Source organism: Lathamus discolor, chromosome Z (genome assembly GCF_037157495.1).
Source record: "Lathamus discolor isolate bLatDis1 chromosome Z, bLatDis1.hap1, whole genome shotgun sequence".
Classification (NCBI taxonomy): domain Eukaryota; kingdom Metazoa; phylum Chordata; class Aves; order Psittaciformes; family Psittacidae; genus Lathamus; species Lathamus discolor.
In genome coordinates, this window is record NC_088909.1 from 84,229,661 (window position 1) to 84,250,070 (window position 20,410).

The window sequence follows — 20,410 nt, forward strand, 5'->3', positions numbered from 1 at the left end:
TTTCCAGCAGGTCACCCCCCAACCTGTACTGGTACATGGGGTTGTTCTTCCCCAGATGCAAGACTCTACACTTGCCCTTGTTAAATTTCATCCAGTTTCTCCCCGCCCAACTCTCCAGCCTGTCCAGGTCTCGCTGAATGGCAGCACAGTCCTCTGGTGTGTCAGCCACTCCTCCCAGTTTTGTGTCATCAGCAAACTTGCTGAGGGTGCACTCAGTTCCCTCATCCAGGTCATTGATGAAAATATTAAACAGCACCGGTCCCAGCACCGACCCCTGGGGAACTCCACTAGTCACAGACCTCCAGCTAGATTCTGCGCCATTGACCACAACTCTCTGCCTTCTTCCTTTCAACCAGTTCTCGATCCACCTCACTACTTGATCGTCAAGCCCACACTTCCTCAGCTTATCTATGAGGATGCTGTGGGAGACAGTATCAAATGCCTTACTGAAATCAAGAAAAACCACATCTACCGCTCTACCATCATCCCTCCACCTAGTCACTTCCTCATAGAAGGCTATAAGGTTGGTCATACATGACTTCCCCCTCATAAAACCATGTTGGCTGTTCTTAATGACCCCCTCATCCTTGATATGCCTAGTGATGGAGTCAAGAATAAGTTGTTCCATCATCTTTCCAGGGATGGAGGTAAGGCTGACCGGTCTATAATTACCCGGGTCCTCCTTCTTGCCCTTCTTATAGATTGGTGTGACCTTTGCCATCCGCCAATCCTCAGGCACCTCGCCCATTTCCCACGACTTACCAAAGATGATGGAAAGTGGCCTAGCAATGACCTCCGCCAGCTCCCTCAGCACCCGTGGGTGCATTCCATCCGGACCCATCGATTTACAGATGTCCAGTTTGCATAGCTGATCCCTAACCCAATCCTCATCTACCAAAGCAAACTCCTCCTTTGTCCTGACTCCTTCTGGGGCTATAGAAATCCGGGGCCCTCGGGGAGAGTCTGCAGGAGTAAAGACAGAGGCAAAGAAGGCATTCAGCACCTCTGCCTTCTTTATATCCTCTGTCTCCAGGGCACCCACTTCGTTCAGCAGTGGGCCTATATTGCCTCTTGTTTTAGTTTTATTTGCTATGTATTTGAAGAAGCCCTTTCTATTGTCTTTAACCCGACTAGCAAGATTGAGTTCCAAGGAGGCCTTAGCTGTCCTAATTGCCTCCCTACATCCTCTAACAACTGTCCTATATTCCTCCCAAGCGGCCAGCCCCTCCTTCCATAATCCATAGATTCTCCTTTTCCACTTGAGTTTGCCCAGCAGCTCCTTGTTTAACCACGCCGGTCTCCTAGATCCCTTACTTGACTTCCTACTCATTGGGACGCTCCGATCCTGAGCTTGGAAGAAGCGGTCCTTGAATGCTAACCAACTATCTTGAGCCCCTTTACCGCCTAGTACACTTTCCCATGAGACTTCCCTTAGCAGTTGACTGAAGAGGCCAAAGTTGGCCCTTCGGAAATCCAGAACTGTGGCTTTGCTAGGTATTCTATTCCTCCCACACAGGATCCTAAACTCCACCATCTCATGGTCACTGCAGCCAAGGCTGCCATTGACCGTCACCACTTCGACCAAACCCTCCTTGTTGGCGAGTACTAAATCTAGCCATGGAAGAGCTAGAATTAAGGTGTGATCAGAACACCAGCTGGGAAGAAGCTGAGTGTTTGTGAATGTTACAGGTGGTGGGAAGGAGTTGGGGAAGTTTCCCAGGGAGGTGGGTGGGGTGATTGAGGAGCCGGAGCATGGAATCTGCCTGATTATCCCATTTGTGAGAGTGGATTTGAACAAGTTATGAAACAAGACAGTTAACATTCAGCACAGATAGGAAAGCCTGCAGGGAGGTCTGTGTCGATGATGACTAGATTACAACCTTAAGTGACTGGCAAGATAATGTTATGTGTAAAGAGAGGATTTTTTAAAGCTAAAATACTGAGTTAAAATATTAAGTTAAAATATTAACAAGTACTTAACTAAGTCTTGAGCTAAGATAATACCTGCAGTGTGGCTCCTGATTTTTCTAAGCTGTTATTTATTCCTTGTCAGATTTACAGTTTCAATTGCATTCAGCAATTTGTGAGAGTTGCTGAAAATGTTTGTCACTGGATGTGATAGTTGAAAAATCCTGACCTGTAACAGGTACTGGGCTCTGTGAGGAAGTCCTGTTTACAGAAAGGGAGCTGACCGTGCAGCGGAGTCAAGCTTACTTAGCTAAGGTAAATAGTCTATAGCATGAGGGAGTATCAGGATTAGCTTGACTGAATTGAACTCAATAACTTTAAAGACAGATTAAACATCTAGAAGCTCTGAGAATCAGGAGAATAACTACTTTGGTCTATTCTAATCAGCTTTAAGCTGAGGTTTCTTGGTAGCGTAAACTATTTGCGGTCTCAACATGAAAGTCCATGCTCTTAATATTCTGCTTTGTGCATGGATTATCATTAGAGAATAATGTTCCTGAATAGAAGGAAGACAGCTTGGTTAATACTGTTGCTGGACTGCCTTGCTATAATATGTTGGGGGTTTTTTTGAGAAATAGATTTAACAGATGTAACTTGCATGTTGCCTTTACATTGAAGTGAAGGTATCCTGGCAGTGAAAAAGCTGTTCTGGTACTGTTTGTGTGTTGTGTGTGGGTTAACAATACTTCTTATAGATAAGCTACAGCTCAACCTTTTGCATTACTAATGAATCTGAGCAAATCAGAGCAATTGTTGGATGAGTCTTGTAGTGGTATAAGGCATTAATGATTATTTTTATGGCATGTATCTGTTATGTCTTAGGTAGGCAGAAGGCAGTGTTCAGGCCTGACAGCCTATGAGGCAAGACTGGACAATGCCTTGGGCACCATGGTCTAGTGTGAGGCATCCTTGCCCACTGTAGGAGGTTGGAATTAGATGCTCTTAAGGTCCTTTCCAACCCTAAACATTCTGTGATTTGATGATAAGGCAGAATTCTCAGCATCTTGCTGCTATTTGGATACTGGGATGGTTGAAGGTCAGTTTGATACCTAACACAGTGCTTTTGCTTTTGCTATCAAGTAACCACCACCTGCAACACTTTTCTGACACAGCTAGGGTTTTGATGTGCTATGCAGGGTATTGGCAGATAATGGTTGAAGTATCTGCTGCACTTGAAATCCCTATTCTATATTTGTAAAGTATGTGTGGTGCTTTGTTTTGGAAGTTTTTTTTGAGTACTGGAGAAATGTAGATGTGGGTTGGCCCTACCCTCCCAGTTTTCGGGAGACACCTGAAGTTGAGTTAAAAAGGTCATTCTCTGTTTAGACCTGTACAGCTTATGGAGCTGCACCTGAGATAATGTCTGGTGAGTTTATGCTGGAATCTTAAGGTTTAAGTCATGTATATCTGAGCAGCCTCCTGCTTCATAACCAACACGTAACTTGTGGCAAGTGTTTGTACCTGCTTGTTATCATTGGGTTTAAAATGATGCTATAAGGTTAAGCAAGATTTGAAGATGCTGAAAGTATCTATTGAAACAGGAGAAATTCTGGGTTTAAGCTGCAGCTCCAGGTACTGTGGCTAGTCCTGCTATGATTTCCTCTTACATCCAGCAACTGCATCAGACAATTGCAGAGATAACTGAGTATGGCTTGAGCGTCAGAATCTTCTCTTGCAGTAGTCTTTTGTGGGCTGCTGTTTTGCAATGAGCTCCTAATAACTATGTGTAATAGGGCTGCTGCCATCTTTAAGTACCCAACTGAGATCCAGAAGGGCTTCCTTGCACTCCTAACTGACTGTGCAGGACAAAGATAATGTAAAGATGGCTGTGTGGGCCAAAATCTGTGCTATATCTGTGATGTTAGTGTTTGACATAGACATCTGTGGCATCTGGCAGTCACCGTAGAATAGTTTTGGTAATGCATGTGATGACTTTTTCCTTGTCTCTTTAGTATTATTGCGTCTGCAATACTAAAACCAAGAGCAGTGATAGCCTCATTAGAGCCACTTATGGTGAGTGACATGGCTGTGATACATAGCAGATGAGTGGGTGGGAGCCGTGTTTACAGTATTTATGAACAGCTATGTACAAGGACTTCTGCATTTGTGCTGCTTTCTAGCATTGCTTGGCTTCACCTGTGCAGGTTAGTGAGCTCACGTTTTGTTGTGTTATGGTTGGGAAAGTCATCAGCCCCCACCAGGTAGGACTCTTACATAAGCATACGGTGAGAAGCAGCTACTGTCTCAAGGGTCCTGATCCTGTAAAGGTAATATGGTCATGGATGTTTGTGGGATTCATACCTAAACTAAAATCAGATTAAGTGAAAAAATGGAACAGTAGTGGCAGCAGAGTGGCAGGCTTATTGGTTTGATGTGCCTGTTACAAGTTTTCGTCCCTGGGAGAGCAGGTCTCCAAAGCAGCAGGGAGGAGTTAGTGTAAAAATTCATGTATTTCCCTTCTGGGTGCTTTGCACCACTTAGTGTTAGGAATCAGAAGATGGTGCAGTTCTTCCTGGTTTTGGGAAGTTCCTAAACAGTTTGAAACCAGCATGGCCAGCTGGGGTTTGCCCTTAGCATATGCTGGGGCGGCATTTGGATAAGCAATCCGTGTGTATATCAGCAGCATTTCATGCTCCAGTAATTCCTACCTGGGGGTGATAATCTTTAAGATTTTATTTTTTTTTGCATGTGTTTTACTGTTTGTAGAAGCTGGAGTAGCCTACAGGTCTGGGGATTCTCTGAGTCATCTTCTTCCACCAGCACATAAAATTCAGGCTGGCTTAGAAGTGACCTTGTGCACATATTACACTGGTGCCTAGGCTGACCTCTGTCAGGAGCTGTAGGCTGGCTGGATTGTCATTCTGCTTTAGTGTCAGCCCTCTCATGTTTGTATAATAGACTCCACTCACGCTATTTGTCCCTCATATTTTACCATTGCCCTATTTAATTATGTGTACTTTGAAAATTAAGTGCTATCATTTGTTTCAAAAAGTGGAATTGCTTTTATGTTTGCTTTTTCAATTATATCCTATCTTAGTAGCTCTCTAGTTTCACCAGGAAATACAGTATACATTATAGACAAACTATGTCAGCAGGCTGTATGTTGAATTTCAAGGGGGGCTTGAGCTTTTAAGGGTACCAGTATATTTTGTGTGAGGCTGTGGACCTCCTTGAAACCTTCACATTTTATGTGAGCAGAAAACCATAATGATTCCAGACAAAAGCCCTTTTTTGAGACAATGGCAATGCTGTTATGCCTGTGATCTTACCCTATATTCATGACAGACATTATGCCACAGATGCAGAGTAGCTAGGCAGGCTGTTTTTTGTGATGCAAAAATAATACAATCGAGGCGTAACCTAATGGCTACAAATGCAGGGTACAGGGATTGATAGGGTTTAGCCAGAGCTTGCCCATATTTATTTTTCTCCTGGGCTAGAAGCCTGGCTAAATGCTGGCACATCAAATTTGCCTGCAGATTGCATATCATCCTCTGTCCTCTAGTTGACCATAATACAGAGAGTTTGAGTCAAGCTATTGATTGAATGATAGGTCCTCCTGAAATACTTGCCAGTGGTATATAGTGATATATACTATAATTTGTGTGAAAATGATACTGTCTGTAATCTGTATTTTCTATTTATGAAATACAAATGCTGATGTGCTAGAAAGGCTTGGGGCTGTGAAAAGCATGTCATGTGGCTGTTTTTGCCATGATTTGATTTCGGTGTTAAAAAACAGAGCATATGCAGTTTATTGCTGTAATGAATCAAAACAATGCTCCCCAGAATGCAGGTCAAAATTATTCAGATTACTTAGGTTTCTTTTTTGCAGGAAAAGGGTGAATTGTACAGTGCAGTCTCCCAGCTGTAATCCACCTCGTTGCTGTGCCCAGTTTGCAGTTGGGCTCTGCAGCCTTTCCTGCTGATTTTTGTGTGCATGGTTGGCTTCATCACTGCTCATCTGTTGAAGAATGACTGACATGCTTTACAGTCATGTTTGCCTATAGAGTTTTTAGCTTAATTTGGTGACAAATCACCCTCAACAGAAAGATCTATTCAGACGTCATTCCTAGGATTAACCCCTCACAATATCTTTGATCTTTAAAGTTCCAAGTGACTGGATTCCTAATTCACCCAGTTGTACATTCACTGGCAGACAGAGCAGTGTACTTTCAGAAAGCATTATGTGCTGCACAGCAGGAGATGCATGGAAGCGGAACTGCTGTAACAATACTAATGATGATTATTGTAGTGATGGTCTGTGTCTGCACTGCAGTGATTTACTGTTGTTGTAAAGGAAAAAAGTCTGGTCTACAACGTTCAGGAAAAAGTGCTGGAATTCCCCTAACAATCAGCTTCTTAGTGAAAAATGCAGAGCAGACTTAGGTCTATCATCCCAGTAAATAGTCCCTTTCTCTTCTTTTCTATCCCTTATCCTTTACAGTTTCATGAGGATACGGAACTGCATCTGGTTCATGCTAGGGACTAGATACAGGTGTGATTGTGAACTGCTTAGGTGGAAAAGCTACCTGGAATTAGGATAAACTTTCATGGTCACTCTACTTCTGACAGTTTTTGTTCCAAGTACTGCTCTAACACAGCGGTGTAAAAGTAGTAGTAGTTCTGGCCTTAGTTTACAGCTGTCTCTTCAGGCTGCAAGTTAGGTAGTATCACTAGGGTTTAAAGAAGTGAGCGTCAAGATTGCTTAAAGGTTACTGAAAGAACATAGGACCAACGGCACAGTAAAGCAGCTTTGGAAATCCAAAATTTATGAATGCTGTAAGTAGAAGTTTGTCTATGTTGTTTCTTAGCCAAGTAAGAGTAAGGCTCAGAGGCCGATTTCCATCTCCCTGGGGCTGTGTAACATTATTCCTTTCTGCAGGAGTACCACTGGGATGTCAGCTGCTGGGTTCTCTGAAAAAGTGCCACGAGGGAAGCCTTGTATCATGGCCCTGAGACAGGGTTTGCCTCTGTTTCCACAGCGGGGGGCTGTGTGGACCTTGTAAAAGGTGGAGAGCAGAGGTGCTATCTTTGATCTGTTGGCCTCCTGCTGTGGGCACCAGCTCCCTGTGTGGCATGAGTAGGTGTAGGACACTGTTGTTTGGGATTTGCTATTGTGTGTGTGTGGTTTTATATACCAAGGAAAACCCACACGCGGCGAAAGGGAGATGGGGCTTTACCCTTGGAAGGTTTGGCAGGAGGTTGCTGCTTTCTGTAACTGTCTCAGAAACACAAGTGGGGAATTCAAAGAACAAGACTGATGAACAAAGAAGGCAACAGAGTGGAACCAGTAGCAGCCCCAGGGAAAACCAGAAGAGACTGGGGAGAGTGTTACAAAGTGCTCATCAGATTTACATGCTAATAGTAGTGCTAACATTGTACATGATTAACTCCTCACTTGACTGAATCCTGTCTGGATGAAAATGTATAGATTTAAAGTTACACTTCTGTCACCTGACACTCAGGGGACAGAGAGGTTCTTTTTAGGGTTTCTTGTCAGAATGGTAACAGCACTAAGTTATAGTTACAATTACAGCTTTTTTTTTCTTTTTTTTCTTAAGATACTATGATTAGTATAGCGCAGAATTTATTATTAGAATGGTACAGGATTTCTCCAAGCAGCATCAATGTAGCACATCTAAGTAGCATAATACAGAATCTGTAACACAGTTTAATTTACAATTTCTAATCACCCGGACCATCTGAAGATCAGATGTTAATACCTGGTTTGCTGTATCAATATAACAATCATAATCTAGATTCAAATCATACAAAAGAATGAGTCACTCCCTCAGTCCTTGGAGGAAGCAGAAGACACAGTGGAGGTGTCCTGGGCAGGTCCTCGTCTCACTCACTGCCCAGCAGCAGTTCTGGTCCATGTTCCCCATTAGGACTTGTGTTTGATTTTACAGACAGTGCTCTGGTGCTGTTACCATCCTTGTTCTGTGTCAGGGTCATCAACACCATCAGGCTGTCTGGGACCTTTGAGGAGAGTAAGCAAGGGAGTAATTGGCCTCGTGCCCAGGAACCGAGGCTGGTAGGAAGGGGAAGGAGGAATCTGTTTCCTCTGTCTACGTGGTGCACAGGACCTTCAGGGCCTGAAAATGATGGGAAAGGGAATGAATACATGGTGTGGTTGACCCCAGAAGGTGGCTGCTTCCCTCATAAAATGGCACTAGTTACACTAATGTCACTTATGCTAATTGCCTTGAGTAGGGTTTGGGAGCAGGGTGTACTGGTCACAGTTCCTTTGAGAATCAGTTTACAGACAGTATCTTAACTTCTTTTAATCAAATATTAACAATCTGGTTATTCTTCACTGTCTCTGTTGGTTCAGTTTCTATCTCAGTCACTGCTCAACTGAGAGAAAGCAGAAGTTCTTTGAGCAATTACAAAGTGGATGTGTAAAAATTTGTTCTCCATGGTGGAATTTCCGCACCTGTATTGCCCTCTGTGAAGAGGGCTGCTTGTTTCTTCAGCTTTCTTTTACTTCCCTGCAATACAGATAAAGCCTGTCTTGTACTGTAAGGTTTCTGAGCAGTTGCAGCCAGGATGTTAAATCTGACAACTGTCATACCCACTGAATTGCAGTGTTTGTTGTGTACTTGCTCTGTTAAATAGACCAGAATACCCTGCAAAGTCAAATGTGAATGAATGAGACAAAGACTTTGTGTAGCTCTGAAGCCTTTTTCTGTTATTACTACATGAAACTGCTAGGCAATCTGCTTTGCAAAGCAGAATGACTGCTGCTGCTCAACCCAGGACAACTGTTTAGAGAGAATCAACTTGGAGTTAAGATTTTGACTGCCTCTGGTCTTTGGGATGCCATGGCAAGGAAACACGGCTGTGGTTCAAAGGTAACTCCTAGTGTCATCTCCCTGCCATGAAAGGCTACAGAGATGGTTCACTAAAACAAAATCAGCAGGCTGGTGTTTCAGAACAGTTACCAATGCTGAATCAGGGGCTTTACATTTTTTACCACTAGAAACAAAAAAAGCTGAATACTGAGAAGTATTTACACCAAGAAAAACAAATTCATTGTTGTGCCTCAGAGAAACATGAAGTACGTGGAGTGAAGCATGCTGTTAATATTGCATAATCAAGTTGTCTGGGCTTTTTTGACAGTGATTTTTTCCAGTGAGTAAAGCTTTTTCTTTGCATTGATTTTCCCCCCTCTGCTCCTGGTTTGCCAACTCTAAATTTTCCTCAGGGTGCCTGAATCACAGCTTATGAAATACTGCTGGCTGTTCCCTGCAGGGCCCTCACAAAGAGCCACAGAAAACTTCAGTTCCAAGTTCATTGCCTTAGCATACTGTTATGCTATAGAAAGGGTTCTTAACACAGTGAATGGCTTCCAAAAGATAATTATCTTCACCTCTGTGCTCACTTTTGTGGGATGTGTGGTGATGACTATTTGACAATCGCTTGAAATTCTACAGCAAAAAGATGGAAGAAATTTTACATTTTGCTGTCTTATTCAATGTTCCTCTATTTTAGTATCTCCCTGTATGATACATTATCAGGCAATAGTTAAGAATTAATCAGTTTATTTCCTATATATTAACTCAATGCTTATTGAAGTGCAAGGCAAAATACAAAGCAGATACAGAAGGTTCATCATTTAGAACAAGTATTTTCCTGTAACACAAGTAATACACAAAAAGCAAATTCTGGTACTTACGCACACTTGAATAGCATGTCCATACACAAAGAGTCTTAAAAAATAAACAGAAATAGGTCAGGTTATGATGTTTCCAGAAAAGATGGTTTGCATTATTTTTGCATTGCTTTTCAACAAACATGGAAATTTGATATTTGTTTTTACATCAGCCATTAAATCTCAGTATTTATAATACGCAATTTTTACAGTAATGGCTACTTAATGTTATTTTAAAATTACTTGTAGGAAGACACATTTTTCTAGATTTTAATTACGAAACAATTTCCCTACCTTGCTTCCAAGGCATGCTGGATTTACTGTTTCTTTCACCTGATTTAATCATGCATGATACAATAAAACTGTTGTAAAACTCTACATAAAAAATACAAGTGTTAAAGTCTGGGAGACAGAGAATACTCAGATGCAGCAAGGATTTCACCAGCATCAGCAGGGTCAATTACATTTTCCTGCTTCACCTCCCTTCACCTTAGGTTCATTACATTTCAGTTTTCAGCTTCATGAAAGAAATGGATTTCTGAATTTGCTCTCGCACAACCTTTCAGAGGTTAATTTTGGCCCAATTTACACCTTCTATACATCACTGATGTTTCAGTAGAGTTATAGAGAAATTTGGCCAGAAATTCAGGTTTAATCTGTGTAGGTTTGGATTTTTTTTCCTTACGTTTTCTCCTATTGCATATCTAGTCACTCTGAAATAACAAAGTTAACGTTTTGAGTTATTTTTCCGGCCCTGGCTCAGAACAACTTGGCTGGATTATGCCCCAGCCTTCCAGTAACCTTCGTCAGGATCACAGTGCATGTACTTTAAACAGTATTGATTTCCTTTGTGTATGGAATATTTTCAAATAGAAAAGTTACATGAAGCAAGGAAGAAAGGCAGGGGCTAGGGGGGGTGCATGGATGTGCCTGGATGCTAGACCTCTAGTGGACACAATGGAGAAATGCTTATGAAAACATGCGAACTCTACAGACATCTGTATGTACAGTCAGGGAAAAAGCTTCTGAGAAGTCTCTTCCAGAAGTTTATCTATTATTTGTCCAAAACTATCACATGTCCCATTACTCAGTGCAGGGGACTCAAAATCAGTGCACATTGCCTAATTTTTAAACTAATCTCAAAATCATAATTGCTGTTCTACTTGAACAGCTGTTGGGACATCCTGCCAAAGGAGGGGATGAGAGGCTGGATAGCAGCCCTACAAAGAGAGTTCTGTGGGTTTGCATTGATGGTAAGTTGAATGTGAGTCAACAGTGTGCCCTGGCAGCCAGAAGGGCCAACCGTGTCCTGGGGTACATCAAGAACAGTATAGCTGTCTGGTCAAGGGAGGTCATTGATTGTCCCACTCCAGACTGCATTGGTGTGGCCCCACCTTGAGTACTCTGTGCAGTTTTGGATACCTCAGCATAACAATGACATCAAGCCATTAGAGTATGTCTAGACGAGAGTGACCAAGATGGTGAAAGGCCTTGAGGGTAAGACTTCTGGGGAGCAGCTGAGGTTACTTGGTTTGTTCAGCTTGGAGAAGACTCAGGGGTGACTTCCTCATAGCCTACAACTGCATCAAGGGGTGGCAGCCGAGGGAGAAGTGCTGATCTCTCTGGTGACCAAATGGAATGAAGCTGTGTCAGAGAAAGTTCAGTTTGGACATTAGGAGAAGTTTCCTCAGGCAGATGGTTGCTGGAACAAGCTCCCAGGGAAGCAGTCATGGCACCATGTCTGTCAGAGTTCAAGGGCCGCCTGGGTGACGTTCTTAATCATATGGTTTAGTTCTATGTAGTCCTGTGAGGAGCAGGGAGTTGGACTCGATGATCCTTATGGGTCCCTTCCATCTTGAGATATCCTATGATTCTATGATCCAAAGGAGCACACTGGCTGAAGAAGGCTGGAATGCAGTAGGATTTGGCTTGTCTTCCTATACAGCTGATGGCTGCTTTCAGCCACTGCAGGGAGGGTATTTAGGAGCTAGGAATTCTGCACTTGTAATTTGGCTTCATTTTGTCAGAGAAGTTTCTACCTAGGATGCTCTAGCCTAGCTGTTTCAGGACTACAACAGGAAGGGACATGGGAAGAAATTAGGTAGGAATTAAACTACCATCACCAAAGCCCTTCAATTTACTACCAAATTAAAAATCAGATAAAGCCAAAAGCTTATGCAGTAGTATCAACTGGGGATCTTGAAAGCAATCACATCTGGTGCAGATTTTATTATTGGTAATACTAAAGATGTGTATCTTCTGTGGTGACACACCTCAGTTATCTAAATACATTTTGTCCTGGGAACATGTATCAATGACATGAAATAGGGCACATGTCACAGTGCCACCCACTGCACTCAGTGTAAACATTTAGATGGTCAAAACTGGTTATATTTACAAATATTTTCATGCACAACTAATTTTCTTCTAAAATTATATAAAATATTAAGAAAAGGATGACATTGCATAATTTTATGAACAACAAGACGAGGAAGAATATTAAAAAGCTTAACTAAAACCAGCAAATAGTTGAACTGAGGTAAAGTTAAAAACAACTAACCCTTGTCACTGATTATAGGGCTAAAAAGCAGTACAAATGTCCAAGCCAAGAACTGACACCAGCAAAAGAGCCAACAGTTATTCCTTGATATTTTGAAGTAGCTTTAATAAATGAGACTCAATAACCTGTTGAACTAAAGCAGAGAAAAAAATCCAAGTTAATCAGTGTTCAATGTTTTTTCACATTTTTAGGGCTGTACTATTTTTTCCTGGTAGATGCCAGCTTGTCCTGTACAATCGCTTAATAAAACCCAAACGGGAATAAATTCACTGTTGGAAGAGAGTTTGCATCCCTTCAGAAAATAAAAGCCTCATATATTGCAAAACCAATACACCCAGTAAGACAGATGGCAGGGTTTTGAGCTGATGATCTGTTCTCTAGTTTGAAAAGGCTGACAGTATATGGAAAACAAATTTTTAAATGGAAAGTAAGTAAAAATGTTTATTAAAAACGACTTCTGTAGAATGTTTTGAGACTGAACTCTTGAAGCAGTGCTGTATCTAGACATTAATAATGTTACTGCCACCCTATAAGTACAGGGCCCTGGTTGGAGAAGCTATACATGCAGTGCTGGGCTTATTTCAGGATACAGTTCATTTCTGTAAATGGCAGGCATTTCACAGCTTTCAAAATGAGGGCAGCATGAGGAGAAAACAATGAAGAATCCCTTCTTTGCCTCTTTTTTCTAGAAACAAATCAGGTAGCCTAATTCACTGATCCTGGCTGTTACTGTTTGTCTCCAAGAAAAACTGGAGCTAGTCTGACAGAGAAAGAAGGTTTTGCAAGCTATATCACATCATGACAATCAACAAAGTGCCAGGGTGAGCAGGTCAGGAGGGCTGCAGGTCTCTTATCATTGTCTGGTGCAACACACACCCTTTTGTACAGGGTGGGGGAGCAGCTAAGGGCTGCATCAGCCCTGCACACCATTATCTGTGCCCCCAGATGCAGGCCCAGGTCAGTGACATTTCTTACTAGGTACTCGGCTTTCTGAGACAGGCACAGAAATCCCTACCCATTTTGGGCTGATACATTTAGGTGTAGTAAGACTTGTAGGATAGGGATTTTCTAACAGCTGCAAAACTTCTATCAGATCATTGCAGCAGCTACGTAAACAAGGAGCAGTAAAAATCAAAATCAAAGAATTTACATTTGCAATACTCACCACTCCGATAGCCCAAGGCTACAGCCAGATCCATGGAATTACAGCCAGCATCTGTTTCAATAGTTGGATCAGCACCACTTTCTATGTAAAATAGGAAAGGAAACTCATACTTCTGACAATAAGAACTGGCAATACTCAGTATTATCATTGATAATAAAGTTGGGACAGTCTGCTTACCAAGGAGAATTTTTACACATTTCACATGGTTCCCATGTACTGCATACAGTAGAGGTGTGCCTCCATTCTGCGAATGCAAAGAAAAGCCTTAGAAACTTAATGACTGAGCAGTCTGCAATTGTAATTCATTAACACACCAGTATACTTCTATGTATCAGTAAGAAACTTAATAGGTTTTATAAAAATCAGATGCTATTTTGGAACTTCAATTTATTTTTTTTTGTCTACTGCTTAGACTGCAAGCTCACCCTTCCAGAAGGACTCAGTGTTAGTCTCATTCTCTTTTTGCCAACAAGTCAGAACTAGTAATGCCAACTTCTCTTGTCCTATAAAAGTTTTGAAACTCTCAGGTATTTTAGAAGAGGTAGAATAATTTTAAAACCCGAAACAGCGCTATGCCCTGGTCCAAATTTCTGACCAAAGCACCCTCTGACAAATTGGAGCTAGAGTCTTACCCAGTCATACTCATTGACATCAACTCCACAGTCGAGCAGCATTTTGACAATATCTGTGTATCCTTTACTGCAAGCCAGTGAGAGGGCACTTTCTCGTCCTTTCCCCAAAATCTGAGGATCTGCACCCTGAAATTATAATAACAACAGCAACAACAAATCAACCACACTTTTTTTAAATGTGAGGTTTTACACAGAACTTAACTAAAACTTTTAAGTGTATAGCAGCATTGAAAAAAAAAATCAGAAGGCAAACTGAACTAAAAAGTAAATTAATTTAAAACAAGGTGTGTTTATTTCCTTACATTTTGGAGGAGAAATTCCACTATTGCTATCTGTCCATGAGCTGCAGCCCACATCAGAGGGGTAAATCCTTCTTCATCCTTATGATTGATTACATTTTCTGTGTAAAGATAAATATGTAATTTAGTAATCCCTTTCACTAAAGCACAGTAGAAGCTAGTGAAATGCATTGATGTATTCATAGTGAATGGACTGAGGTATCAGTGTAGCCTAAAAATCATTCTTACCTTAACTTTAAAAACAAAATTCTGTTGCAGTGGTGGTACAAATATCTTTGTCCAAGAAAGAAAAAACATTAAACTGAGCAAAGTAAAATTTAAAAATTGGGTTTATTAATTTTTTAAGCTCTATAAATCAAGCTCCTACTCAGAAATGTTACAAGTTGTCAGTAATCTGGGCTTTATCTTTAGAAAAAAGAGAAGAGCTGTTTGAAAAACGAAGAGGGACAGTCTATATTACACTGCAGAAAATGATGTTGGTTTTTTTTTTTTTTCCAACAGTGAGCCACAAAATCGTGTAAAGAATTATCTTGTAAAGCAATATAGACAGTATATCTCCATTTCCCCCAGAGTTCATGTAATCAATAGGGTGTTTTGTGGAAACAATTAAGGTCTATTTCTAGTGCAGCTGAAAGAAGGAAAAAGAAAATATTTTAACATTTGGCTGGCTGAAATAGTTGAGTTGGAACTTGTAAAAAATATTCAAGTACTTAAAAAATCCAATGCTTATCACAGCACTAGAGTATGCATTTTTTACTGATACTCCAGAATCAATTTGTTTGCTATATACATTACAAAGTATATAGACTCAGAGACTCATTACTTGCTTTCCAGCAAACATTTCAACAAAGATGTACTGAAAGCATGACTGATTACTACTAGTATAATAATATACTATTAACAATATATTCTCTTATACTACTAACAGTATATTACTCCATTCAATATGCTATGCATTATGGACACACAAATGTCACACTGAAAACTATCACCCAACTCAGACTGAGCAGCACTATTATATCGTGGGTGTGAGCCAATGGTTTAAGTTACCAACATACAGCTCTAGACATTGATTGATTAAATAAAATTGGAAAGCCATTGTTTTAAATTACAAAGATATTAACAATAAAAAAGTAACAACTCTTCTGACAGAACGGATTCTCCCCTCTCATTTATATGGATTACATATGTAGCTGGGGAGCAGGCAGAGGAAGGGATTCACCTACAACTCCTATTGATGCTAATGTTTCACTTAAAACCCAAATCATAGGAAACAGTGAATAAAAGACAGATAAGAAACAAAAGTCCACATCTGCAAAGAACAGATACGTGAAATATCCTTCAGTTTGTTCCAGAATTGAGGATTTATTTATTTATTTAATGTTTTTTTGGGAGAAGTTAAGCACAACAGAGTATAAATACCCCAAAGAAAAAAGGAAGAATTTACTTTCCTTTTGTCTCACCTTGTTCAATACGCGTGGCCAGATACAACATTTCTCCCTGAGCAGCCAGCTGATGAACTGATAAAGCTGAAAAAAAGGAAGCAAAATCATGTGTCACACATACCAGTTTTCATTCTGCTCTATTTGGAATTTGGCTTAAGCAGTACAGAACATGGATCTGAGAATGTAGGTAGGTTTCACATTATACTCTGAACTAGAATCACTATCTTAAAAAGTTTTCAAAACGTTCCACAGGTTTAGGTAATTTTTTAACCGAGGTAGAAATTGTACTAAAAAGCAGAAGATACTTCCCGCACTGACTCTTTACAAGGCAACATGCTCCCTGATGCTTGGCCAGCAATCCAAGATCATATTAAGACCATTTACAAAATGAAAATAAGCATCTTTGATAAATTGAAGTTGTATAGTTTTAAAATGACATCTAAGAGGTCATGTGTCAGGAGACCTGTCACACTGCTCAGTGAACCTGTGGCATGACTCTCACTCACTACAATGTGGAATACATCAGGCATTACAAAACTATTACAAGACATGATATCTGCATCTACATCTACAGGGGGAAAAAAAGACTGTGGGCTTGTTTTAAACTTATCAAAGCTGGTCTTCAATACCAAGAGGTTGGAAAGGTGGTCAGGAGGGAATACATAATAAATGATCCACATTATATAACAATAAAATTAGCTAACAAGTACATAATACATACTGTTCACTGTCTTTCTCCACTACATGAAACATTAAAGTTTTATTTTTTTTAGAAAGACTGTGTATTTTGTTCATGTTCATGTTGCAGCTCCAGATTAATTTTTGCAATGCAAACAACTTTTTTTCTAATATTAAATTTATAATATATAGATGAAATAATTTATAAATGAATTAAATAGAATTAATTTATAAAGAAAATACCTACCAATTAACAAAACCCCATAAATTGTACTGCCTTTCAAGGTACGTGGCAATCATGACATTTGCAGTATGAGTTTGTAACACCAATTATCTAATTTTAATAAATTTTACAAGATGCACAGGTTCTGAAAACAAGTACAAGAAGCACATTGACTTAAAGCTCAGAAAGGATCAGAAAAATCTTTACCTATTTTTTTTTAATCAAGAATTGGATCCTTTCTGGAAAATACACTTCAGACATGCACTCAAAACAGCAGGTGGATTACTATTTCACAGGTGGAACCATGTGAAATTAGACAAGACTATCTCAATGTTTTCTACATACACAAGTTTATTAAAACACCAAAGGAAAAAAAATAGAAAAATCTGTCAGCCATCTAACACACAGTTCACAAAATAATTAACAGTAAGTCAGGATACTTACAGTTTACAAGCAGAGGTGTTGTAGAGACTTCATTTCCCCTGTGTTTGTTAGTTAGGGTAGTTGATTGTTTTATTGGTGAGAAATGCTTAGTAGTTGATGGAGTATAAACATGTCTTACTTGGATACCAGGGGAAGGAGAAGTGTGGCTGTTGCATTCAGCTACATTGAACAGAGAAAACAGACAGGATTTCAATACTAGTAAAGCATTAAAAGCAAGCCACAGATTTTAAGTCAAACTAGAAGGCACCGGTGTCACAAGATCTTTAAAACCCATGTTAAGTAAGCTTTGTGACACGTGCTTTTTCACTGTGTATTGTCACACAGCTGTTTTCATTTCTAGCATAAAACAATGCTGCTACCCACATGTTTAATATTCAGTACAGCATAATGTCACACAAATTGGGTGTCTGAGGTTAAGCCTTCATCTATATTTTCAACAGTGCCTGGCATGGATTTATCAGGTACAAGAGCCCCATACAGCCTACTACATTCTTATTAATGCTCTCCAGTGCAATAACATGATGTAGCTTCAGTCAGCCATGCAGTCAGGTAACTGCTCAGATCATCCCTTTGCCTATTCCCCAAGACTACCTTCACTAATTTTCTTCTCCAGGAGTTTTTACACTTCCGCTGGATAAATCTGTAACTGCATTATGAATGCCTTATTAATACTTATCCAGCAAGAAGAGAGATATTCCACAGTAACTTCCATAAAATGCAACAGCAAGTCACCACTTGCTTTGAGAAGTAGCTGAGGAGCCAAGTAATTTTTAAGAAGCTGACTGATTAAATACTGGAAATACATACTGAAAGATTAAACTCCATTACTGGCTAAATCGACTTGACATCAGTGTGCAACAGTAATTAATGACTGAAAAGTAATTAACAGGCACACTGAACTCATCCCATAGAGAAACTCACGATCATAAACCCAAGTGCAAATTCAGGGAGACAACCAATTACAATTAGAGGGTAACTGGATGAAAATTAAATTACATTTTGTTTGCTAATCAAATTGCTACAGCTGACTTGATCAAACTAAGGGACCTACCAGGGATTTTGACCTGTGGTACCTGGATCTGCAGGACTACTTCTAAGGGGTTCACAAATATTACCTAAGAAAAAAACACCCTACTGCTGATGGGTCTAAATCTGCCGTTCAGGTCTGCAGCTCCACTAGTAAGCACTTAGGGCCTGCAAATCAAAAAAGTTTGAAAATTACAATGGCTACAATGAACTGCAGCCAACAATACACATCAGAGAAACCATCCAAATTGACAATAGGTCCGTGTTTGTACGTGTTGTAGAAAACAGGTCAAATTCAACCTCATGAAAAGATACATCACTAAGAGTCTGAAATATGACAGCAAGCACTGGAAATCACAACTGTTAAGGAGAAATAGACGGAAGTCCTAATTCTGTCCTCTATCAACATGTTCAGCCACAAAAAAGCATGGATCAGTTCTGATGAAGCTGACCAGCAATGGCTGGAGATCCAGCTGCAGTGATCCAGAACTGGAGTAACACTCACTTTCAAGTAGTGTGAAGCTGCACTGGCAAGCCAATCACTGCAACAACTACAGGCTTTGTATATCCATATTGATAAAACAAAATCAATGGTATGAGCTATGCTATTTTGTCATTGATACCACTGAAAGGATAAAACACGCTGCAGGAAGCTACTGAAGTTGAAATGATCATATAGTGCTTTCAGTAGTGTTTTGCAGATACATGCACTCAACAACATGTAGCATGTGGTAGAACATGATACACAAAAGAAGGAAACTTGTTTTCATGATCAGCATGAGCTCTTATTAAATTAAATCAGAGACTTTTTGTGCCACTACTTTTTCAATTAAGAAGAAACTGTTTTAAAAATAATATGGAAGAAATTAATTTTACAATAATAATTCATTAAGTATTTAGTAAAAATAGATGGGTAAGAAATTCTAGACAACTATTACTGATTAACACAGGCGTAAGGCAGAGGCTTTTTTTTTTTGGAAAAATAGCAGTTTAACAGGATGACACAGTCCACACACAAAAATTTGTACCATAAAGTTCAACCTTTAAATAAGACAGATGCCACTTCAAGGTCAGAGTTAACTTGGTCTTGAATATTTTTACTGTCCTCTTCATTCAACGATTTCACAAATCGCGAGCAGACATTCATATCAAATCTATTGGGCAAAATGAATTTCATTCCCATGGTAACACTCTGAGCTGGGCCTTCCTCTGTGCTAGAGTCAAGCTGATGCTCCACTTTGATGTCCGGCATGGGTGGAAGGCTGTAGCTAGCAGTACATTCTTCCACAATTAACTGGGCTGCAACATCTAAGTTTGTTGAAGATGCCATGCCCCCAGCCATGTGAAAGTTTTATACAAAAAGTTTCTTCATGGTTTCCAGCCACTAGCAGTTCCAGCCAATGAAGCTGTACCTAGAGATCCGGATGTCTAAATACCCTGAAACTGAAAACATTTAACAGGTTAACAACACTCTGGTGAAGCAATGCATAAAAATACACCAAGCTTGGTTTCACTGAAGCTGATGGAATTTGGTTCTAATAGTCAAAACCGTGGTGAAATACCAAACCTACTGCTGTCACAAGCAGTACCGGTTGTGGGTATGGGTTTAAATTGAAGACACCAAACCATCCATTCAAATTTGATCATGCGGATATTTAAGGCAAATTCCATAATGAAGCCACTAGGAGCTCCATCTAAGTAATGTTTCATAGTATTAGTCCGGTTGCAACAAAAAAACCCCACCACAACCAACCATGTTTATGCCAAGACAGGAGAACATGATTTTATTTCCTAAAAACATTAGACTTGAAGGAAAATTTACAGTGACTTTATGCCATTTTATGACTCTTAGGCCTTTCCATAACCTGAGTAAAACAAATGGCTTCTGCCCTATGCGCAGGAAAACAACTCCATCTATGTCGGTGACACAGAACGGCCCAGTTCACCCTGACAGCACCAGGGCAGCCTAACGCCACGGGGGGCTCCGCGGCCTGGCAGCGCCATGCCCTCCTGCAGCCCGCCCTCTCCACTTAACGCAAGCCGCCAGCCCCGGCACGAAGGGCCCGAAGGAGGGTTGCAGCGGCAGCGAGGCCCCCGCCACGGGCGCTGCGGAGAACCCGCCGCCCAGGAACCCCTGGCGGCGCGGGACGGGACGGGACGGGACGGGACGGGACGGGACGGGACGGGACGGGACGGAAGACAAGGTAAGGCAGCCCGGGCCCTACAGCTCCCCCTCACCTCGGCACCACCACCTCAATCGCTGACAGGGAGGCGGACGTGACGCCCTACAGCCCCGCCGAGGTGGCGATT

The 20,410-nt window shown here is 40.7% G+C and overlaps 1 protein-coding gene across 5 annotated transcripts; it reads right to left on the minus strand.

The window, feature by feature from the left end:
* Positions 1-6,817: 6,817 nt before the first annotated feature.
* ANKRA2 (ankyrin repeat family A member 2) lies at positions 6,818-20,396 on the minus strand. Of its 5 annotated transcripts, none has more exons than XR_010608742.1 (11): positions 20,339-20,396; positions 19,142-19,543; positions 17,075-17,233; positions 15,748-15,813; positions 14,288-14,385; positions 13,986-14,111; positions 13,531-13,597; positions 13,354-13,434; positions 12,189-12,321; positions 9,653-9,686; positions 6,818-8,069 (listed from the first exon to the last, which is right to left on the minus strand). XR_010608742.1 is itself a non-coding variant. In XM_065662635.1 (9 exons), exons 2-9 carry the CDS (start codon positions 19,440-19,442, stop codon positions 12,266-12,268), a joined length of 954 nt encoding a protein of 317 aa, XP_065518707.1. In that variant the 5' UTR covers positions 19,443-19,543; positions 20,339-20,396; the 3' UTR covers positions 11,325-12,265. The 5 variants fall into 5 exon arrangements, 1 of the variants encoding a protein (XP_065518707.1); XR_010608743.1 differs by having other exon boundaries at positions 6,819-7,953; XR_010608740.1 differs by lacking the exon at positions 6,818-8,069 and having other exon boundaries at positions 9,502-9,686.
* Between the last annotated feature and the right edge of the window lie 14 nt (positions 20,397-20,410).